The following is a 25,300-nucleotide window of genomic DNA, read 5'->3' on the forward strand; positions in this document are numbered from 1 at the left end:
TAGCCTGCTTGATGATAGGGCGCGTATGTTTCCTCCCCCTGGTTTGAGTCCACTTGCACTGTTCTCGTGTTTCCCTTGTGTGTTTTTAGTTTTGTTAGAATAAATGTATAAATAGCGGCACAGAGGCGATATATGTATAATGCGTTTTGCTTGCTGTTTTTTTGCGCTTTCTTCTTCCATTCGATTTGTTTCATTTTCTCTCTCTTTTGTGTAGCATAGATTACGCTGCGTAAGTACGCACCTGTGTTTTGTTGCGCTTTTTAACTATCATTACGTCTTGTTTGCTTCTCTATCCTTTGCACTGCTCTGCATAATTCTGAACCTGTTTAGATAGGCTCGTCTTCATTTGTCATTTCTTTTATTCTCCCACTCCAACAACATTGTTGCCATCGGTCATTCCCATTCCAATCGCTTTCTATTGCCATTGTTTGCAGTGACGAATGTTTTCGTTCTTCCAACTCATTTTGCCAGTGTAATCGAAAATCACACTATTGCACCCATTTTGTTGTTGTTGGTGTGCAAAAACAGGGTGAATTCTTGAATTCTTTCAAACTTCCTTCTAGAGCAACACACCACATCACATTGGACAACCATCATATGCAGCATCAACAGGTGCCAAAAGCAAATGCATTCACATGTAAGTTCATCAATCAACCCAGATCGATGTTTTGCACGTTATTTTCTCTCGTTGAAGCTGCATCCGAGCACATCCATATCCTTGGCCCTTTTACATGTCTAATATATCAGCATACATATGTGTGTGTGTTTTTTCTTCTATAGCGACTTCTTTATGTAGTGAAAAAAGAAAGGATTGGATTGGGTAAATATTTGTTTCATTTAAATGTTGTGTTTATTTAGCTTCCTTTTTGCTTGCTCTATTATTACTACGCTTCCGGTTAGTATCGTTTTTAACTGCTTATGTAAGTGCTTGTAGGTGTTAGTTGCGCTCCAGTTCCTCTGCGAATTTAGAAGGTTTAAAAAAATGAAATTCAACATATTCAAACACGATTGATTTTATTCTTTGTATCATAAAAAGCTTTAGATGGAAAATATTGTTCACTCAAATGCATGCAATTCTTAGAAATTCTGATTCCAGATCATGATTTCTTTTCCTTTCTGAAACAATCTTCTTTATACGTCGATCTTTTTAAAAAATAATCCCGCGCACACATGCAAAAGCAATTGTAAATCCATCTTTAGATAGTCTGTTTTCACTGTTTTGTGCTCATTTTTTAGTACCTTTTAGTGTACCTATTCACTTCCGGTTGCGCTAGCGCTTATCTTTCACACACATCTTATAAATGGGCTCACTTTTGTAAAAGTATAATACATTTAAGAAAAATTAAAAAAAATGCAGCATTGTGGCTGTGGGTTTTATCATTCCTCCTGCATACATATCATAAAGATGATGATGTTCGTTATCTAACTATCTACCTGGGTCAATGCGCAACGGTTAGTACAATAGCAGATTTGCGTTACACTTGTTTTATATGCTAAGTGTTAGACACGGCTATCTGATAATCTTGTTCAGTTGGTTCTTGTTTCCACCCATCATTGGCATTTCGTAATTGGTTGCCACTATTTTATCATCATCACACACTCGGGGGATAGCATCTTTATTTCATTTTGCATTTGCTTTTTAAATTTAATTTGGTCTTCTATCAACAAAAATTTAAAATCAATCACGAATCGCTTTAGAATGGAAAACAAAACTGGAATATAGGGTAAGACATTTTATGACATGCTATTTCTTCTTGCACTCCTCCTTTACACACACACACACAATTCATGCAAAACTTCTTATCCTTGTCCGTTTAGCTCTTGGAGTTTTTTTCGCTTTTTAGTTCACTCCATAACTTAACCGGACGAAGCCGTGACATCGGTCTTTTGAGCGAGAGCCGCCTTATTTTGACGGACCAATTCCGCACGTCTTTCCTGGAATTAAACAGAAACAAGTAATCAAAAATTGAGTATTGCGGCAATATTATAACGTTGTTAAAACATGTATGTGTTTGAGAAAGTAACGTTGCAATGACGTGGCAAACAATGACGTGTTTCTCACTGATTATTTAATCATCAAGCAATGTAGTCGACAAACTTACAGCGCCATATGACATAAGCCGAATATGGGCTATAATTGGTTGTGGTACTACAGCAGCATGTTTAATTTGGCATGATTTTCAATTTTAATTTGATTATACTGAATAATGAAACATTTTAATTTAAATTTTCTTCTTACAGGGTTTTCCAAATCAGTTTCGAATGTTATTAAACATGTTATTAAAAATTGTTATACATCGCGTGTCAAATGTTATTCTACATCGATCTGATATTTCATTTCCATCGTAATAATTTTTAATTTTTTCAGCATGATTTTCAACACTTCAACCCGTTGTTTTTTCACCGGGGTTTGAATCCGGTTCTCATCATCCGTTGACAGATGAAGTGTTGAAAATCAAGTTCGAAAAATTAAAAATTATTATGATGAAAATGAAATATTAGAGTGATGTTGAATAACTTTTTAAACGCGGTCAGAACATTGTTTACATACATTACATTAAAACAAAGTGACTTGGAAAACCCTGAAACCCTGGACATTTCATTTCCATCATAATAATTTTTAATTTCTTCAGCATGATGTTCAACGTGTCTAAAGCTGAATTGAGTTTGACAGTTCTTTGTGATGTGTTGAAAATCTTGTGTAAAAACTGAAATTTTATTATGAAGCAAATACACCATTTGACAGCTGTTGAAAAAAATCTTGCAGGCGATGAATAATGATATGCACATTCGAAAATGACTTGGAAAACCATGTATAATGAAATAAAATGTCAGAGTGATGTGGAATAACATTTTGCACGCGGTGAATAACAATGTTTACATTCGAAACTGACTTGGAGAACTCTGTGTTAGATTATCTGCTGTCTTTGTTAAAAAGTATTCAATGGAACTTTTCTGCTCTTCAAATCTTTAAATTGTTTATTGATTCACTCAACAGAAATTCATTTGATTTTTTTCTCAGTTCAACAGAATACCAATTCAGACAGAAATGAAAATAATGAAGTTGCAGAATTTCCTACCTATTATTGTTTTGCCTATTTATTTATTTTTTGTGCCAAAATTTTACCCACATCCTACCCTGGTGTATTCGAAATGTTTCTAGTTCTTATTAAAAATTAGCTTTGCAAGCGCAAACTAACAAATATGGTAGTTAGGTCAAAGAAGAAGCAGGATGATTGCATTATTGTAACTCGACTAGTCGATTAGTCGAATTCGCCTGATTTGAACAAATTTTACCAGATACAAGTGTTTTGTTGCAAACTGAGAGACCTTCGAACTGAATAGTCTCGCTAATTGTATTACATTTTAAACTGATAGTGCAATAACATAAATAAATCAAATGAATACACGCCATTAAACGAAATACAACTGCATATGAAATAATTTCTCAAATAAATCTCAAATAAATGTTGTGAAAAGCATATGAAAGTACAACAACTGAAGGAAACCTACGTGCTTGCGAATGTTTTCCAATTTCTTCTGGAGCTCCTTTTCGCGGTTTTGCTCGGCAGTGGACAGCTTGTTTTCGATGATACGCGTCTTTGCGGTGGTTTTTAGTGCTTCGATCTGGTCGATGGTTGCGCGGACTTCGTTCAACTTATCAGTGTTCTGTACGTGTTGTGTGATGATGTGGATGATTGTGATGATGATCAATGAGATGAAAAATTAATTTATTATGAGAAAGTATCATTCAACAAAAGATTGCATCGTTTAAGACAAAAATGTAAAAAAAATAAGTAGATAAAATATCAATAGACAAATAATAAATTACATTGTGAAGGAATTACATTGCATTTTGTGATAAATTACACACAAAAACATTGATATCAGTTTAAGAGCAGCCAGTCAACAGTCAAATAAATCCACGGTCGAAACACAGAATGATACATTCCGTTCCATGTTTAGTCCAGCAATCCAATCAAGCATTCAAATAAAGAATAATTTCACGAAAGTAGAACGACAAGGAAACAATTCCAAATATAGTTTAGAGGCATTCCAACAGAGGAGACATAACATTGGTAGGGGTTGACACGAATGTATGATGATGATATTGAATGACATGTGTGTAACAGTATTATGAACGCGTTAATCCACCAGAATTCAATGTGCGAAAAGAATACGCGTTAAGGTCGTGTGAAATAGTTGCAACCAGAAAGTACGACATTGTGTGTACATAAAAAAGATATATAAATATCACAGTTGTTCAGTGTATGCGAGTTGTTACGAGATGTAAATGTATGGCATTGTGTCGATGGGGAAATTGTTACATGAAATTAAAAAAAACAAGAAAATGAGAAAAAACAAGACAAATGTAAGGAAAAGAAAATAATTGTACAGTTAATATAAAACTCAGATAGACAACTACCGACCAAACAAGTATGTGTAAAATGCAATTAGACAAGTATGACGGTGGTCTTGATCAACTAATCAAGTAAACATGTTGATCGATCTTACTCCGATTACTCAAAACAGATTGATTTAAAACAGCATACGCTCGATTGGTATCGGGATGTGACATATTGGGTGGTCATGTAACAATTACGCGATACATACGTGTTCCTTTAGTCGATCCAAAATTTTCTTGATGTTATCGTCACGCAGTGTGGCAGCATTTCGTAGCTTATCCTCGAGATGCTTCTGCAACTCCTCAACCTTCTGTTGCTCCAAGCTCTGTCGCGTTTTCTCGATATCGGCTGCGTGAGTCTAAAATTTTGCATTAAATTTGTTGTTTAAAAATACGTTAGAGATGCATCCTTTCAAATGATTTAATGACCATAACACTTTACCTTTAGTTTTTCCTTAATTTCTGATAGTTGCTGTACCCGCTTTTCCTCGTACTGTTCCATTTTGGTATGCAGCACCTCCTTGGCGTGTGTTTTGAATTCCTTGTCCAGCTCATCCTTTTTGCGAGATGCCTCCTCGATTTTGGCCATCTTTGCCGACCAGTCAGCCATCTTTTTTGCCTCCAGCGACAGTCTGCGCTCCTCTGCAGCCTTTAGCTTCTCCTCAATTTCCTCAGCGGAAACATTTTTTCCCTGCGTTGGCGGCAGTTTTGGAAGTGCCACGTTTACGGCCGGTTCCGCAAGAATGACCTCGTAGCACAGGCCACCTTTCGATTTTTCCTGGCAACGGATTTCAGTAGCTAAAAATAAATGGTAGGAAAAAAAGAGAGGTGCGTTAATTTAGGCCTTTTTGATGTGCCGATATATTACAACCCGATAACATAAAAATAACGATGATTTTGTGATGGAACTGCGCGAGAACAGGGTACGAAAATTAGAATCGCTTGGACACAGAATGAAGTGACGTTTTACATTTCGTTTTGCATTTGAGCGGGACTATTTTGGGCCTTGTCTACGCCACCGGGGTTACGAACAACATCTTTTAGTTTGACAAGGATACACACTACACCGGGTCGATATCGATGTTTCTTCGTCAAGACGTGCTATGCATTATTTATTTTGACGCAGCAGCAGCAACCACGCTTTTCGTAAACCTTTGTCGAGAATTTGGTACATACCATCGAGCGTGTTGTAAATTTTATTTTAATTTCTTATCCTTGTTTACATCCCAATTTTGGTAGAGATCAAAAGTCACGAGCATTCGGACAGCCCGTGGTGTTATATTTCTTTTGTTCGGCAACATTTTGCCTCGTAAGGGATTACTCAAAAGCTTTGTCAATAAAATAAAGCAACCCGGCCAAAATGAGAAAACCTTCAACCGCTGAACAAAAAAATGTATTGAACACCCATTAAAAGAGGATCCAAAAGCTAACACGTTGCTAAAACACGGTAAAAACAACGTCGAAAGACACGAATGTGGAGGATATATACATATTTTGTTTACTTTGCGGTTTAGTTAAACCTTTACGATGGCTATACGGCCCGTGTTTCGCCCTTCATGTCGGCAGTCATCATTCGCTTTTGAGTCTTTTAACCCGTATTTCATTTATTGTGTAGTAGTGCAGTTTGGCTTCATGTCGCAAGAAGCCTAATCGAGCAAAATAGTATTACCTCCTCTCTATGTTTTTTTCTTACTTTTGATACCGCATTACACCAAATTTTGATGGTTGCATGAAACATTATTTAATCCAATTAGCAAGACACACGTTCTACTAAAAACAGTTAAAAACTACCACAACGCTTCTTTCTCCGCTGGGATTTTGAATTTGAACTGTAGTTGAACAAATACATACTAATAGGAAATTTAGTTTTGAGTAGTGCTACATTAAACGTATTGGAGCCTGGATGAATGGACAATAATATGCATATCACAAAGTTCATAGAAACTTGAATAGAATCCTAACAATAGCAAAGATATATATATTAAACCAACAAATTTAATCCCAAGTATGAAAACCCAAAATGAGCAATTTTCATGTGTTCGTGCCACTAACGACACATGCAGTGAGATAGGATGATACTTTATCGATTTTCCCCTGCTCCAGCAGTAGGAGATGCTGTAATACGCTCGACACAGCTCGACTGTACTTTTTTTTCTTGACAGTCTGTCTCAAATGAGCTTTTCCGCGAAGCCTGTATCCAGGAAACCGCGGGTAAACCCCCTAATCGAAATCAGACGGCCGACTATGAAAGCTATGAAACAGCCTTCTCGCACGCAGCAGCATCCTGGCGCGTCTGCTGTTTGAAAGAAATTGCCTTATTCTCATTCAATGGGGGAATTGGGGCGCGACATATGGGACACTCTCAACTCTGAGCCATACATAGATAAAAATCCTATGGGCCAGCTAAAGCCTTATTAAACCAACGTATTGTTGTTTGTTGGAAACGATAGAAGGATGTGCTTGCTTTGTTGGAAACTTATTAGTTACAAATAGTCTAATCTTATAACATAAAATATGTGAGCTGCTCTAATGATAGACGCGTTAGCTCTTACAAGACCGAAAGAGGATCGTTTCCTAGTCGTGCCATCTCTTTTCATAGTAAAAGTTGATTATCCTTTTCTTTTTTATTCAGGAAGAACAAATTCAGTAGTTAAAAAATCATATCCTTAAAATCAATCAACGTCATTGCAAGAAATATTATTTTCCATTTTGGCCAGGGCATCATGCTTTCCTTTGTTTCAATCTCATCATGTCACCTGCAAACCAGGGCAATATGGAAAATACAATTGTTGATTGATTTAAATTTAAATCTTGCACCTTTGACAGAACAAATTGTTGAACCATTTTTACCCAATGGCAACATCAGTGCACCATGGAATACATACACCATGGAGTACACACCAAGCATAAAAGTGATCAGATTCAAAAAAGCAGAGCGAGTAATTAACTTAAGCTTAACAATTGTTTTCATGCAGACAGTCAGATCCGTCTCTCTTTTGCCGCACTTTCAAACAATTATTTGCACGGCGGATTATCGTTGAATCCCCAGTAGTAAAGGTTTCTGAATGAAGCTCACCGTTCGGCCTTCGTTACTGCGCAATTAAATCCTGAAAACAATTCTAGTCCCACAAACGATGCCGCGTTCTGTCCCTCCCGCTACACTCCTTAATGAATCCGTTGACAGGGGCAGCACAAAAACATCTGCCTTTCCGGAAAATGCCGGGCGTTTTCTTTCACAAGCTTAACGTTGCTATTTGCTCCTGATTCACGCATACAATCCCAAGTTCAGTCCGTTTAAATGGACTATGCAGGACACCAGAAAACTTGTGCGAAAATTTCAAAGCAACGACGGAAGAGGCAATAGACTTTTCATTAAATAATAAGCGCATCAAGCACATTCCCGGCGGGGGAGACCCAAAGAAACAACAGACAACAGAAAGTGAAAGATGATTTCCCTTTGGTCCCTTCGCAATTCATTTAAATTTTTTTTGCCGGGAGACGCTGATGTGTTTAGCCTCACCTTTGTGGATTTATAAAACTATTTTTCTCTTTATTGTCTATGAAATTTTTCTTGTTTTAATGAACTGATTCTATGAAGCTTTTTTCTCTCAGCAAAATTGTAAACCCCATTAAGAATCTGTTACAATGAGTGCGTAACACACAAACAGAAGATGTGTCTGCTTAATAGCATTGTAGCTATGCCTTGTGCATCACATCACAGCTAGGCTTTGACATTTTCCGTGTTATCTTGATAGATTCAGGTAATAAGGTATAAAGCCGAATCTAATCGTAGAAGTGCAAATTCCTTGAAATTTCGGAACGTGATTGGTTTCCCAACTGGTCAAATGAGTCTATTAAGCGAAGCGTTGCATATACATAATATCAATATGGTATTTTTGGTACGCCATTGCATCATTGTTAACGTAAAGAAGATAATACAAACATTTAAAGTAAAACTCTACGAAAAAAATGTACACCTAACAAGCACTTGAAAATCGCCGCAACAGCAAAGAAATACGATTCTGTGGCAGAGCATATTTAAAACAGCTATACGAACAGCCCGTAGTTATGCAGTTGATCACAAATACGTATTCATACTAGTGTTGGGTTTCATGAATCTTTCGTTCAGATTCATTCATTTGAATCTTGGGTGATGAGTGATTCGATTCTCGAATCGACTCTTCAAAAATTCATGAATCTTCAAACATTTATGAATCTCCAAGGATTAATGATTCCAAGGATTCATGTATCTCGAAAGATTTATGAATGTATAGGATTCATAAATCCATTAAAATCCATATATCTCGAAAGCCAATATAGGCTAGTATGATCACGTAGGTTGTTACTCCAAGAAGAAGAATAATGAAAAGCTCATGTGCTATGAATCTCTGGAGATTTATGAATTCTTTGAAATTCATAAATCCCTTGAGATTCGTGAATCTTTTGAGATATATACATCTTTCGAGATCCAGAATCTTAGGAGATCCTAGAATCTTTGGAGATTCATGAATCTTTGAGTTTGACGATTTTTTAAGATTCATGAATAATTAAAATCGAGGTTCAGAATCATTCAATCATTTAAAAGATTCATTTAGATTCATGAATCTGCATCAGATTTACCCAACACTAATTCATACCTGCCTATATTCCTGCCTTCCTATGCTGAATACTACTCCATGGGCGGAAGCTAGAAGAGCTTTATGAAGATCAAACTATTGTTAACATTCAAGACACATACACAACCATAAACCAACAAACAAAATAGACTAGACAATGCTCAGAAGAAAAACAATTCAAATCGCTTTCACGAATGATTCTTCTTCTTCTTCTTTGGCTCAACAACCGATGTCGGTCAAGGCCTGCCTGTACCCACTTGTGGGCTTGGCTTTCAGTGACTAATTGATTCCCCCCCCCCCCCCATAGCAGGATAGTCAATCCTACGTATGGCGGCGCGGTCTATTTGGGGATTGAACCCATGACGGGCATGTTGTTAAGTCGTACGAGTCACGAATGATTAAAGCCCCAAAAATTCGATCAAAGAGGTCCTCCAAGGAGTACACTAGCTACAATTCAAGGACATGTATCTGACTTGAAAACCCTTTTTAGTCATGATCAGTGTTAGCAAAACACAATCAGCAAATCAAATCAGAGCCGTCGACCCGTCCGCGAGTATATTTTTCAATTTGATTTTCATCGATCCAACGACGTAACAAAATTTTTTGTTGCAATTCTTTAGATTTGAACATCGTCGGGCATTTTGCAAAGTCGTGCGAGTAGACAACTGTCCCACGGGTCCGCCTTAATTTACATTAAATTGTCACACTGTTTGCTGTTTAAGCCACCTGTGAAAACAAAACAAATACTTCGACCGAAGTTACAACTGTTGCTGTTTATATACTATTACCAGTTCATTAAATATTATAGCTTATTGAAAATATTAAATTAGAAGCAATACGGCAAAGCTGTTTCTCCTGAATAAAGATAGGACTAAATTTGAAAATTAAAATTAATTTAAATAATATCGATGCACTATCAATCATTCATACCTCACAAATATCAATCAATAAGAAGAGAAAAAAATCACAAACCCATTGCTCGTGGAACTGGATGTGAAGAGGCAGTGAGTAAGTGTTTCGATCGATTTTCATCAGATAAGAACAACCGACAATACGTCGTGTTGACGACTGTAGCAAAACTAGCAGTTCGCTTGCGTGACCAGACATATTGGCTAGACACTTTGGTTCTATTCTCGGGCCTTTTCCTCTGTATGCCATTCATTTGACGACGACAATCGATCAAGGCAATAAACAAAACAATGCGATGGCGTCAATTTGCCAAGTAATATTAGGGAATTTCCTCCTTCAACGTTGGTAGTTTTCGAACTATTTTATTTTATTGTATTTCTTATCTTATGTTTTATACACATTTATCGTTTTATTACTTTTTTATACTTTTTAGTTAATTTTTATAATTGTCATGTTGTATTTCTGAATAACAAGTATATTTATTATAAAATATGCTATCAATATGAAAATTAGCATGGAAGTTATTAAGATTATCATCAAACGTTTAACCAAGCAAAAAGAATAAATAATGTACATTTTACCGAGAAATTTAGTATGAAAATTATATCTGCAAACGTAAAGGAACTTACACATGAACAGCAACATTCATATATACTTACTTATGAACTTTACTTTTTTGGACGCTTTTGGCTGTTTGGTGCGAGTTTTGGTCGGCTTTTTTGTTGGAGCAGATCGTCGATTGACTATCGGTTCGCGTATTTGACGGTGTCATGAGTGATAGGCGAAAGAGTTAACATTTTAGTATCTGCCTTTATGCAAATTTAGAGACAGAACAATACGTAAAGATTTGTTTGGCGGAACGAGGAAATTCTCTTTTTCTCTTTGAGTTCTTAATGAAAATAAAGAAAATACAGGGTTTTCCAAGTCGCTTTCGAATGTGAACATTGTTATTCACCGCGTGCAAGAACCTGTTCTACATCACTCTGATATTTCATTTTTATTATAATAATTTTTATTTTCTTCAGCATGATTTTCAACACTTCAATGATTTCTTGCCATCGTTTTTTCACCTGGGTTTGAGTGTTGAAAATTATGCTGAAGAAATTAAAAATTCTTACGAAAAAATGGAATATCAGATTGATGTGGATTAACATCTTGTACGCGGTGAATAATCTAAACTGTTGGAAAATTTAAAGTTTGGTTTGGTTTTGTCGTTTTGTCGTCTGATTGTAATTGTTGTCCATGCCATGTCCTGCTCCCTCGCCGTTGTTATATTCCACAAATAATTTTCCATTACGATCATTAGTTTCACCACCATGTTTACAGTTTCACCATAAACAACTACGTTTATCCATCCCGATTTCATCCTACCTTTTCATCTAATAACCCTGCTATGAAATGACTGCAACCATAAAGAGGCACCTGAGATTTTTGGCTTAATTTTGAGCAACGAATACTACTCGTTCTTCCCCCACACTCACAGAAACGAGTTATAGCAAACTCTGCTCGACTGTGACTTCTCCCATAAACACCTCTAAACTAACCGCTAACGTCCATCCAAGAAAGGTCCTGCAGATGAACGCTGTGAGAGTTTCTGTTCAGATAAGAATCATTCAGAGCAAGCTAATTCGATTTGACCATCATTTCCCCTCTGTGACAATCTAGGGAATAGTACGCTCATTAATTTCATTTCCTCTTTAACGCCAACGGCAACCAGTTCGACCAACGGGAAGCACGGTTATACGTACGACCACTAACAGAGGCTGGCTCATCGAGCTACAACAGTATAGCAAGCAGGAAACAAGTCGGCCTGGCGATGAAACGATGGAAAATTCGCTGACAACAGTATTCAGTACGGATGGTGCCACATAATTGCAATGGTTTCTCAAATCGCATCTGTTTTTATCTGTTGGCCGACGTCACAAAAAAAAATCATCTTCCATTAGATGCCACAGTACCGCACAAACTATGACATATAATATTGTCTTCTGGGAGAAAGACACAGATGACGAACGTCAAAAAAGTGTATGTGTGTGTATTAAGCTCGTGTATTATTCTGATTTTGTTTTTTCCAGTTCCCACTTGACTTTATGATTCAATATCTGAATCTATAAAATGATTCAAATCCTATTCAATTGTTTTCAAAATTGTTAACATGTTACCATGTATCGTTTTAAATATTCACTTTTTGTCATATAAACTTATTCAAACTTATGAAATCAATTTAACAAATAAAATTCAATTGCCGCTTCACAATCATACACACATATATAATCTTTTTATTCGACGCAACAACTATCTTAGACTTAAGCCTGCTATAGACCACTAGTGGCGTAGGTTAGCTTCTTGGTTCACCAATAGTAAATAGTTATTCCTACGACTGCGGAGGGGGGAGGTCGCTCCATACGAGTATTGAACCCATGACGACTGTGTTAGGCAACTACTCGTAGATATATCAAGAGTATCAAAACATTATTTTCCACCTGAGATGAATGTTCAGGTAAATGTCACACGACTAAAGCATTCACATAATTATTGTGTTTGCAAAGAATGTTAATCTTTTGCTGTCATCCCATAAAAACGCCATCAAATCTGCAAAATTTCCATCAATGCTTTCGGATGTGTACCAAACTGAGCAATTCCGTTCGTGACCAAGTACGTGATGTGCTTTCCATTGAATCTTAGTTATCTGATTTAGCTGAATTTCTCTTTACCACCAGCTATTGCGATTGCCAAATTTCGCCATTGTCGATAACATAATGCTAAATTTATACAGTTGTTATGATTGGATCAAAACATTCTATTCAATTCTCATTACGCAAGCTAATCAGAGCACTGTGTTATAATTCCACAAGATACGAATCTACACAAAATTATCGTTTGTAATAATGATAATAGAGTTCGGAGTTGTTGTTTTTTTTGCTCCAATTTTTTTGTTTTGTTTCATGACCCACAGATCGTTTCATGTTCATGTATAAAGAACGGTGAGTTCGTCTTTAGATATTCAATCTAAAGTTGGTCACATAGTGTATGGCACACAGTTTTCAATTTCCTTAAACAATCATTTGAGTGATCCTAATGAAGCATGATGGTCTCATATAGGTTATTTTTGGTATCTAAATCTCCATCCAAAGTACAGCACTCCGAAAATTTAGTACTTCGTTCTAAAGTAATACTTCATTTATTATTTTTTCGTTACCGCAAAGGAGTGACTGTTTTGCTCTGCGAACGATGAGTCACATACATTATCAAATGCAGCCGTAAGTTGCTGCACTCTTGATAGGGGCTCAAGTATTTTCTTGTTTTCCGCAACTCCCTCTCCTCCACCCATGTTTGGATTGCTTTTTCTTTCAGCCTCAATTGTGCCCTTCAAGCGTGATGGTTAGATGCCAGCCTGAAAAGGGTTGTTGGCTCCCATTGCAACTCCAACAGTAGTGGCTCCAATTCTGCGTCAAAAACTTGATTCTCCCCTCGTATAGGTGACTGCTTACTAATTTCTCCCCGTAGGCTAGCCACATTGGAGTCGAAAGGCTTGCGCAGGAGAAAAAAAACTCAACCCCCTTTTACGCCAATGAGCTCACTAACTCGAATCCCCAGCTTTCTAGGTAGACGGAAGAAAAAGTTGAAACAAAAAACTGCAGTGGATGGAAATTGCATTCCAGGTACGATGCCCAAATGTTTGTTGCCAGCAAAAGCAAGCGAAAGAAAAGGAAAGGGGGAATCAAGGATTAAAGCATGTGAGAATCATAGCTTTTAATGTTCGTGCAACATGAAATCCAACCCCACACACACTTGCGTATGACGTATTTGTTAGTTCGTTAGTCACATGCCGTATACCTTGCACCAAGGCTGGCTGCTTAGGCCAACGGATTGAAAACATGCTAGATGCATCGTGCGGCAGATCCATCAAGGGAAACAGGAATCCTTATTAAAACATACAACCGCTTCCTCACTATGGGGAAGGAAACACGATTGCAGATATTCATTATAAAACTAACGTCACTGCTCCTATAGAACCACGCCGCGACCTACCACCACTTTCTTATGCAATAGGACACTAACCAATTCATTTTTTTCTGTTGAGTTAAAATTACGAATCTTTATAGTGACTGTTGATGTTCACAATCTTTATAACGAGCATGAAGGGTGTTAATCGTGTTTAAGTATCCGTTTTAAAAAGTGTTATACAACTCATAACATTAGCCTATACCACACGGATCCTAGGACTGACGTATCTAACATATGCAAGTTGATTTTTCCGTGACGAAAAATATCAAATTCTCAAGCGAAATTCTCACAAAAAAAGGTAAAACCCTTGCTCTGGTTTCCTGACGCTGCAGTCTATACATACATAAGCCCAATTTATGCATTTGTTTTTTGGCAGCATGCCATCCGTTCCGCAAGCTCACACCCTAATTTGAACTCAGGATAATTTTAGATGGATCGATCCATGTGAACTTTGCGATTTAGGAACACATTCTTATGCATGGTGCATCAATTAAATTTTCCAATGATTCATAGAGATTGATTCATTCTTACATAACCTTCTGTCCGATAAATGCATCGCCAATCAGTCCTATAATCCACAACTTTTCAATGTTGATTGATATTGACCTGATGACACGACGAATAACATATGCAAAGTCTGCTCTAATTCAAACCTATAATTGTGAAGCCTACCTAAACATCTTAAAGTAGAGGAAGAAACAGCATGCAAATTTTCTATTTTAGACTTATACATCTGTACTCAAACATCAATCCCACCCGAGTTCAAATAAAGGAATGTAGAGCTCTTATGAAGAGAAAAGGGCTGCACAATCATTAACGAAGTGAAGACAATACAGCAGGAAAATTGAGGCGAAACATTTATTTCTTTCTCCGTCAGCTGCGTGTACGTGGCCGGCATCACTGAGTACATTCTTCATTTCTCGTGATGATGATGATATTCCAAGAATCAAAATTGAAGGTGACTTTCGGTAGCTTGCGGTAAAGTACAATCCTTACATATTTGTATTGTAGCCATTGGTTATCGTGACTAAAACAACTTATTTTAGGCAAAACGATTTGAAAATTATTTCAGCACAAAACAAAAGAAAAAACTGAACGTATTCCTTTTCAAAAACATATTTCATTATAGTTTTTTTACAAACTTTATAAATTTCACGACAAAACCTTTCCTAATGATAATGGTGAAAACGTAACACATACAGTAAGTACAATAATGCTAAAGAGAGTTTCAACATTTAAAAGTTGTGCCAAACGAACCCACCATATCTCCAAGAAGTAAAATTATAAAGATGCCGGCTACGGCAACGAGCAGGAAAAATCGAATTCACCGAATCAAGGGGAAAACAGTCTATGGAGACGACGCAGTCGAAGGCGATAAAACGGCTGCGACCGACCGTCGTCTACTGTAGGATGAGTCATCCACAGGCTCGCACACCAGACTCTTCCAAGGACCTAAAAGCAAGAACCCCGCACACGGACCAACAGCGACGACTCTGGGGCTTTTCTTATTTATTTTGTGCACATAAAGTTATATAATCCTTCGAGCGACGTTTCCCCCCAACGCCTGGCATCTTGTTTCGTGATTCACCTTCACGAAACCGGTGGCTAATGGGAGGAACTTACAGAAAAAAATCTTCTGTTTCATTCTCGTTCTCCATAAAGTTTCTTCCCTTTCCGCAATACCCTACTGCAGACAGAGTGAAAATTGCGAACGGATGCGTGCTTTTCTGGACAAACTCGTACCTTTTGCAGACGCGGAGCCATATTACTTATTCATGGCCACCGGTGACCGCTGGGGCCAGCATGCGTCTCTACCTTTCTGCCGTCATCATTTCCAATGCTGGATAAGTTTCACCTCGATGCCCAATTCGTAAGAAACCAAATGATGGAGCGGTTTTTAACAGTCGCTAATAATGGAATACATTCTGTGGTTCAACTATTGATCGCTCAAAGACATAAACTTCATTGAATCGAAGAGTAACATAGCTTTAAAGTCGAGTGAGTCATAGTCATCGGTCAACAAAAGTTTTATGTCGTAACAATTTCAAATCAAAGTTTTGTTCCAGAAGAATACTTCCCGGGAGCCAAACAAAGCTTTACATATGTATATAAGTATTTGGAAAAGGATCTGCGCAAACATTAAAGGAAGCTGACACGGCGTCTGTGAAGCATTTCCATCGCCAATTGCTTCTTCGTCTGATGTTGCTTATCAATGGTAGAATCGCAACATCTCGACCATTTCGCATCCTGCCTGGCATTTCCTTTTCCAGCATTTGATCGTATAAATCTTCCCTTACCTGCCGGCAGCACAGGGGCTCGACACGTGTGGCAGAAGCACTGCATCACGGAGTCTCGTACTAATCCAATCAACATTTTGTCGAGCGAAAATGTGTCTTACAACAATCGAGAGAAAATTTATCACCAAATAATGCACGTACACACTGGATCCTAGGGACGATTGACACTTCAAGTTTGCCACCTGTAGTTTTTTTTATGAACTGTTGGATATGATATTACCCACTGTTATAAATCACACTGATCAATAGTAGCAGAGCTTTTGCTTTGACGATGACAAGCCGCCGATACTCGATAGACTTAAGGATAATTCCTGGTCGAAGGAAGTCAGAGTTAGAGCTTTTTCTGTTTACTAAGACAATTAACATCAATTTTGACCACTATTAAGCAATAGGCTGCATCAAAATTTGATGATACGGTGAAAGATTGAGATTTTACTATACTACATTTCCTTACTATATTTTGGCGAGGTCCTATGCTCTTCAACAGCTGTGATAGAATAATGAATTTAGTTGTACTATTTTTTAAGATTGACAACTTAAGCATATCATTCGATATATTCCATACACGGAAAACGCCAAGAATTATAATGAATATCCAATCATTTCATTTGATACCTGATACACCTGGACTGAAGCCGCATTAAACCATCAAATCAAAAGCTGAACCAACGAAAACTCCATCCATGCACTAAGTCATTTGGCAACCTCCTTCAGCCAGCAGTGGTGGTTCGATTCTGTCGCCAATATATGTGTATATATTGGTAGACTTTTCCGGCACCTGTGTGTCTGTGTTCCGGCTATAAAATGAACTCTGCTTTTCACACCGGCGCTAAGCTTATTTCAAACCCACCATGCACACGCACACTTCTTGACTTGTACAGCTCTGCGAACCGAAAGAAAAGCGAAAGGATAATTCGAGATTCGTGTCCAACCAGCGACCTGCTGTAAGCTTAGCAAGGCTGTCAGTGGCATGTACTGTATACGCATGCACTAACAAACGCGCTGCACTACGCGTTCACAGACACACACAAACCAATAAGCATCAGGGCGGGGCATTCTATGTTAAGGAAACTCTAACAGACAGTGACCAGCTTGGTTCTTTTTTATCCTCCAAATTGGTTCAAAAATAGGAATATAGAATTACACCTTGGTAAGTAACAGAATTGTAGTATAAAACAAATCTCAAACATGTGTAACGGATTGTAATTATTATCAAACTAGTAATATTTCTGTCCCATGATTGTTTCCAATTCCATCCTGTTGAAAATGCTGGTAATCTTACAACGATACGCCACAAACTTTTTTTCTACATACATATACATATAGTCACAATCATTCACTTAAACAAACATTCGTCTATACGGTACACAAAATACTCATTTTGATCGTCCATATATTTTTTCAAGTTTCTAGTAATTTCTTAAATAAAACGTTTTGTAATTTTCTCTTCACTCACGCTACTACACACCCCCCACTTTACGGAAAACGTCACGCAGTTTACTACACACGGTCTTATTACAATACAGCCACCAAACAGAGCGATGTCTAAAACAGGACTGAGCTATTCGCCACCATGATACACATACGGCGATGGAATCTTAAAGCAGTGCGAGGGGGCTCTCGAACGGAAAACTGACAGCATTCCCATTCGTCCGCGTTCGGGAAAGCGGTACGAAATAGGATCTCTTGAATATTGCCGTCGCAGTCTAGAGTTTCCATTCTCCCTACCCTACACCACCCTACAAGAACGCACACACGCTTTGCTTTTTTCCGCAAGCGAGGAGTTTTTTTTTACCTTTTGTTGCGACACACGAAGGACATCTGTGTGATGGAAAATCGATCGATAACACAGGTCCGGCGTGAGTATCTGTCACCAATACAAGCGCATACCAGAAAAGCCAAACTGCACACTCGCACACACAATCGAGCCGATGTATTTTCTGCGCAGGACGAGCTTTTTCCTGTCGGTGTTTGCAGGAAATGCTGCCGTCCCCATGACCCACACACAAACACATACATACCGGCAAATACACACTCAATCATGCGACTCCTATGTTGAGGGTAAATGCTCGTAAACAACCTAAAAAGCCTCTAAAGCGGCCGGTTTTTTTATTGTATTGGTGCTCCAGCCAACCTGAACAGCTAGTCAGACGGTCCCTTCTTAGTGGGGGTGTGATTGTAAAGAAGAAGTAAAACGTTTCGTTTCATCATCCTTTTAGCTTATCCGTTGGAAAGACATTCCATTTGCAATACTTACACGGTCGCTGCCGGGAATCCATGGATGAGCATTTACCGAAGATATTTTACAGGTTTTTTTTTTTAAACAAAGTCATATTACTTACATTTCTTATCAATAACAATTAATTTTTATTTTAAATTGATACAACACCTAGGCCGACTCGCAACATGTTTGATGGGTCTCTAATAAAGGCTCTAAAATCTAAAGCTGAGTCAGCAAAACAATCAGACTATAGGAAAAAGACAGTTCTAGTCATTGGTGCCAGTCGGCCACACACAAATCACCCGGGAGTGGGGGACGTTGTCGGCAAGTTGAACGGATATCATACTATATTATTAGAACATTGCTCTCTCCGCTCCCTGTGCCACTCGTCGACCCGTTTCCGATTCTGTCAGACCTTTCATAAAAAGGACAATGTCCTGATGCATCGAGTGCATTTATGGCACATTCTTGTTTAAAAAGAAGTTATTCATTTCTATTTTAATTCTTATATTTTAATAATGTCAAAAAGTGTAAACAATTGCAGTTTACAAAAGATATACAAACATATTACACACACACACATATGTTGCATATTCCTGCGATAATTGTATTTCAGGCACAACTAATGCGTTGCATGCAGATAAGTGTCTCGAAACGCACCATGTCGTCGCCAGCATAAGGTTCAAAATACACACATATACACGAGTAAAGCGTGTGAGGTTCAGGCAAAAAGGTATGTCCGGTGGCAATGGATAGACACGCCGGCTCCTGCTCGTACGAGTATCAATTCCCATCTGAACTAACCCTCCGCTACTCCTCCTCTTACGACTGGAACTACCTATATGGCTGCGTTGGCGTTGGTAACATAAATCTCGTTACATTTACATTGGGGTGGCATAACCGTGCAGGTCAGTTTGATAGACAAAGAGTGTAACATTAACTATGTACATCGAATTGCGATTCTTAATACGAGCAATAATACACTTGTTAAAAATTATATTAACATTGTTTCGAAGGTCATATACAATGGACAGCTATTTGTTAGAACGTTCGTTTTTAGAAATCAGCGAAGGACCATATTATATATATTATATATATATATTTTTTGATTAACTAATAAATATTTGGGCTTTAATATAAAAAAGGTCTACTATTGATCGTTATTTATCACTCTTTTCCAAAACCAAATAAACAAATAAACAAACAATGTAATTCACACCAAAATTGTACTTTGGCTATAGCATTTTAAAAGAGTACAACCATAATAATATCGCAACAACCATAGTCAAATCCGGCAGAATAGTTGTTGCAAAACCAAAAAACCTGATTTAAGTTTTAAAACAAGACAAGAAATATAAAAAAATAATCACGAATAGAATACGATATACAGGAAAATCAATTCTATAATTCTTTTCCCTAAAAAACTTCCCTAAAAAAATACACCTCTGTTCAGGTGTTTCAATTTTCAATCAATAAATACAGCTGCTATTTTACGAACACGTTCTTTTTTCGTAATAAAAATCTGTTTTTTTTTTAAAGTTTTTTTTTTTGTGACGAGAAAAGTAAAAATACGTCCAACTTTATTATGCTCAACGTCTGTGACCCGTTTCGAATGATGTTCATTTTACGACCTACGACATAGTTACTGGAACAATACGGTCCCAGCCTGTCTTCACGAATGTTAAACACAAAGTTGTTTTTTTTCTGATTATTGCTGCCTCGATCCTGCGAGCACACAATATGAATTTCATATCGTACTTTCCAAGAGATTCTAACTGTGCTGGACAAATCATATGAAACCTCCACGGTTCAAAATAATGTTTCGAATCTAATTGAATAGAAGTATTCTTCACAAAGGATACAGACGACAATTAATTTCTATATATAGATTGTCGTAAATATTAAGATGAAAAGAATAATAAACCTTTCGGGCGGGCGCGTTGTCAAATGATACGTAACAATTGAAGTTGTACATAGACGTTGTATGCATGGGGCTATTATTTGGGCTTGGGCCACACCAGTCAGAAGGCAGTATGCATCCCAGAATACGTGGAATAATATGGCTGAAGTCATCTACTACTGTTAAAGGGTGCAGTCGTTCACCGCGAAAAGAAGCTGCTCAAGCTGCAACGCGAACAGCAGAAAGTGCGTCGACGATCTGGGTGCACCGCACGCTCCTTCTGCAAGAAGTAATACGCAACACAGCGAATCGATAAAGATCGAGGAGTGGTTTAGTGCGCTTGCATCGGATTTTCAAACCGCTTCTCGGGTTTAAGATCACGATTATTATTTTATTATATTATTGATCCATTATTATTTTATGTGTTTTTGACTAACTTTAGGCTAAGAACTAATAATCACATGATTCGTGGCAGTGGTCTATTGCAGTCATCAGCATGTTTTCCAGGCGAAAAGCAAACATCTTTTTTTAAACCACGTAGATTTCCACGCAGTACGTATAGTCGAATTGACGAACCCAAAACCAAAATGTGTTTTGTCGTGGAAGACTTTAAGGACGGAAAAGAGCCACTATCTAAACATAAAAGGGAAAGATACGGGCGGTAGATCATTATCAAAAGAAAAACACTATCCTATGTAAACGTTTGCAGAGATTGTAAAAGAAAATTTCTTATAATAAATAAGAAAGTATGGGAAACATGAAAACCATACTAATAGTATCGAAATGTCTTGCGAATGTTACGAATAATCAACCGCAATTCCACATGCAGATAGATAGTCGTTATTTACAGCAAAACAATTTATTAGATCGCATATCGCTGTTACCTTGTATATGTGCATGTACACACATAATGATTATATTACAAAAAGTGTATTGTTAGTGTGTTGCTATTGCCATTACTAAATTGGCATTTGCCCAATGAACTTAACCTAATCAATATCTTAGATATTTTTTTATGCAAAAATCCTTTGGTTTTGAGTTAAAAAAGACTTTTTTTTACAAAATTTTATGCGGCTGAACTAATATCATTGCTTAAACTATCAACTATTTATTGTTTGTCATGTTTTGCCATTGGCATACGATTCTAGATAATCGAAGCTGAAATAAAAGAACGTAAATCGCTGAATATGAGGAATAACATCTCAGAATAAGACAAAGCTTTTTTAAACAACATTCGTATTGGATAAATACATCGAATCCAACTCCCTGTTTCAAAAGTCATGTAAAACGATGCTGCCATATTAAGTTGTACAATTAATTCCACACTCTTTTTTAACTTTCTTTTTAACTAGCTCAACCATCCCACATACATCCTATACTCCCAAAATTATGGCATAAACAACTTCTTGCCAGCTTAAGCTATCGTTGACTGTATCGGGGGGGTACGTATTAAGAGCACGGGAAAAAAGGTCAAGACTGCACGACAGTAATGCAAAACGTGGGTAAACGCGAAAGTTGCTGGAAAGTGAAGTGTTCCGTGGGTTTCACATCACCACTGCCTACACATTCTACTTTCCCATATACTCGACAGAAATGGAAGAAACGCAAAATCCTAACTGAACGTTCGAAATCAATCAAAATTGACATCTGGCACCATGATAGAAAAGGAGAACATTATATCCAAAATGTTTTTGAAACATCAATAACGGGATAGGTTGGCGATTTTGACCGTTCGCACGCAAGATGCAAGGCAAGCTTTTGCTAGACACCTCTCTTTCTCCTTGTGTGTATCTGCAAAATCTTTAACAGTAGACACACATTATGTCAATATCATAACCCAGTGATGCGGAAGAAGTGGTACAAAAGAAAAGTAAAACAGTCTTTTTATTTGCACTTCACGCCGTCACTTTGCAAAAGAGAACCGCGCAGTCAGATCAATGATGTCCTTTGTACAACTCCACTTGGAGGAAGGATTTGCGATAATTACTGCGAATAAATTTTGTCTTCTTGCGCGCAAAAATTAATCGCTGCTAAATGTAATTCACCATGAAGTGCAATGTCTAGCGGACTTACCCTCGGCACTGGATTGGATTGCCTGTTCGGTCGACATAGTGGACGCGTAGGCGGCGAATGAAGAAATGCAGCTGGAAACTGAAGTTGTTCGAAATACAATGAAGACGTACTGCGCGCACTCCCTGCTATCTACTACTGTCCGCTTCGATATATCCTTTCAGCTTGATTGTATTCTCGTGCGGTAAACTACGCCTATTTGAAGCCTGAAACAAATAGGTGAAAGATGACATTTAATGAAATTGATCAACAGTTTACACGCATTATTTTGTTATTAATATCGTCGAAACACAAAAAGACACCAAGACATTTAAGCACAATGACCTTTTTTGCTGCTTACAGAAATTGAAGAGATCAAAGCCTATAAAGCGCAAAAATATGCTTCCTCTCTCAATAAGTTATCTTCCTTCACTGCAGCAATCGAACGACCCCGACCGCACATCGCGAGGTAAGGCCGTGAAGGCGGAAGAGGGAAATATTCTGCCCAAATATGGAGCGGGTTTATGGGCACGCTGAAGAGGTTGATTGGATGGTAAGGTTCTCTGTTGGCGCACGCTTCCTTTGTAGAGCTCAAGATGAATTGCCCTGCAACGGAACACGGCTCCGTGCACGGCGGCAGATAATCGACCCTCGGGTGTATATTACGAGCGCAAAATTAAAGATAGCCGCGCTGGCCGGTAGGCTGTCTGTGCGTGGGCCAATACCTTGCACGGATGTCATGTGTGTTGGGCTAACCGGTCCTACGCTCCCGACAAGGAAAACCAACAAGGAAAGAAACACAGCCGAGCACGCAAGATCCAATGTCGATCTTCCGTACTCGTTGTAGCGACCACGGCGACCAACAAAAAAAAACAACAGCAAAAACGGTGATCAGAGACATAAAGCTAACAATTGAGACTTTAGCGATGCATCTACGGGAAACTGGAGAAGCTCTCGATCGGAAACTGAAACTGCTTTCTATCGAGGGGTGCTTGGCCCTTTGGCGGATGCAGAGAGAGAGACGTTTACGATGCGACCACGCCAACGTAAAACGTGATTCATAAACTGTGCGCATCCAACCAGACAGACAGACAGGCAGACGCGCGTAGACGGCATTGAAGGGGGGTTGAGTTCTGCTTTACTTTATACTCCCCCCCTCCGATTCGCTGTTGCTATTATTATTATTGCTCCTAGTACATACATAATGAAGAGCTGATCAAACATGGTGGAGGTGTCGACGACTTCTGTCTCGTCAGCTTCCTTTTATGCGCGCAAAACCAGAATTTCCAGCCTGACTGCAAAAGAAAGTGCAAGTTTAGCAGTGGCAATGCCATCTTTGATGGACAGAGCGCACGTTAGACTGGTGCTGTTTGCTTCAGTAAGAGTAAAAGTGGCTGCAAAGTGCAGGAAGCTTAAGAGGACTAGGATTGGATCGTTTGAAACGCAAGAGCCAGTATCGATGATAAGAGTAATGTTTGTACTTTCTCCCATTACGGAGGATGTAATAGATATCTACCGGATTGATTGGCGATGTTTGGAATACATTTTACAGCTTTTCTCATCATGAAAAAAAACCGTTAAAAATGAGTTTCTTTTCAGGCTGACTTAGATGTATCAATTAAATTTAATTTTCTGTAATCTTCGTGTATTCTATAGAAGCATATTACGCGGAAATATGGACGATTTGCAGGACAGCTGGCTAAACTGCGCTCAAAAACACAGGCACACTTCTTTGTATGCGGTTGTAACCCCTCGCGGAAACCAATGAACCGACCCGCACACACGCCATATGCATCCGTCTACTGTGTGCGAACGGAACAAAGCAACCATTGCGCTCGCTACCGACGATACCACCGCAGGGAGCGAGCGGGCGGGATTCCATGGACCGAGAACAAGGGAAAATTTTGGTAGCAACGAGCCTACGAAACTACGACGTCATTTTCGTTCCCTCGCACACAACGAAACGACGTTCTCGAACGAACCGGGGGTAACGAACGGCACCACCAGGCACCAAAATCAACGATACACATAATCGTATCCCCTTTGCCTTACTCCTTTTCCTAACAAAACGACGATGCACGCAGCAATGGAATGAAAGCGATGGAACAACCGTGTGTACACTTACCTACCGAGAATGCCAGTTCTGCAAATGAGTGCACCAACACCAAAAACGACTGTTAAAATTTGATTGTAAAACAATTACCACTTCGTTTTAGTGTTAAAAAAAAGACAACTACATGTAATAACGTTCACAGGACACGAGAACAACGGGCTACACTTGCGCTCGGGGTGCGATTTCAAATTGAATTGAATCCAGCGCAACTCGATTGAATCAGTTTTACAGTTGCCGTTTGGGAGAGAACGCGTTTCCATGCAGCGCTCTCGCAGAGACGCACTCTCTCTCTCTCTCTCTCTTCTGCGCTCGCGTGAAGGGTGCAGAATGATTCGCTATCTCGCTCTCTCTGCTGCAGCTCTATGCAGCACAAGTTAATTTGAAAGAGCTGTTGCAGTAAGTAGTATTAGCCATGTTTCTTTCGCAAGCGCGACATTGTATATAGAATTGTGAAGGTAATACCATAATATAGTGCGACAAGCAACTGAGACGACTGAAGGAATCGAAGAAGAACAAAGAATAAGGAACTAAAAATTTCCCACTTTCAGTAGTTCCGGATTCTTCCACATTAACTTTCAATTGTTTTAGGCGTTGTATGTCAGTTTCTTTGTTTTGTTGGTAAATAACAACAAAAGTTCAATAAAGTTTAAAGAGCCGCCATGGGTTAAACAAAGTCATTGAGAATGACCCAAGTAATGGCCAAACCAGACTGACCATAGTTTACAGCAACTGATCAGCAATTGAACCACATTTATCGGATTCATAAGTATTAAAGACCACCA

At 38.4% G+C, this 25,300-nt stretch overlaps 1 protein-coding gene across 7 annotated transcripts; it reads right to left on the reverse strand.

The window, feature by feature from the left end:
- Positions 1-827: 827 nt before the first annotated feature.
- Positions 828-24,758, reverse strand: LOC1279355 (stathmin). Of its 7 annotated transcripts, XM_061661890.1 has the most exons (8): positions 17,692-17,779; positions 16,456-16,546; positions 16,236-16,386; positions 10,590-10,673; positions 4,848-5,203; positions 4,615-4,764; positions 3,514-3,669; positions 828-1,935 (listed from the first exon to the last, which is right to left on the reverse strand). In XM_061661890.1, the coding sequence occupies exons 3-8, from the start codon at positions 16,309-16,311 to the stop codon at positions 1,858-1,860; spliced, it is 900 nt and encodes a 299-aa protein (XP_061517874.1). In that variant the 5' UTR covers positions 16,312-16,386; positions 16,456-16,546; positions 17,692-17,779; the 3' UTR covers positions 828-1,857. The 7 variants fall into 7 exon arrangements, with proteins under 7 accessions (XP_061517874.1, XP_061517873.1, XP_061517876.1 ...); XM_061661889.1 differs by having other exon boundaries at positions 16,236-16,546; XM_061661892.1 differs by lacking the exons at positions 10,590-10,673; positions 16,236-16,386; positions 16,456-16,546; positions 17,692-17,779 and adding exons at positions 22,430-22,632; positions 24,531-24,758.
- Between the last annotated feature and the right edge of the window lie 542 nt (positions 24,759-25,300).

Source organism: Anopheles gambiae, chromosome 3, assembly GCF_943734735.2.
Source record: "Anopheles gambiae chromosome 3, idAnoGambNW_F1_1, whole genome shotgun sequence".
In the NCBI taxonomy this organism is placed as follows: domain Eukaryota; kingdom Metazoa; phylum Arthropoda; class Insecta; order Diptera; family Culicidae; genus Anopheles; species Anopheles gambiae.

Excerpts from the sequence above, each read along its gene's own strand:
- LOC1279355 (XM_061661890.1), bottom strand. The coding sequence starts at position 16,311 with ATGTTGATTGGATTAGTACGAGACTCCGTGATGCAGTGCTTCTGCCAC. Across the intron at positions 4,765-4,847 it reads AAATTAAGGAAAAACTAAAG|ACTCACGCAGCCGATATCGA; the intron begins GTAAAGTGTTAT and ends GCAAAATTTTAG. Across the intron at positions 3,670-4,614 it reads TGGATCGACTAAAGGAACAC|AACACTGATAAGTTGAACGA; the intron begins GTATGTATCGCG and ends CAACACGTACAG.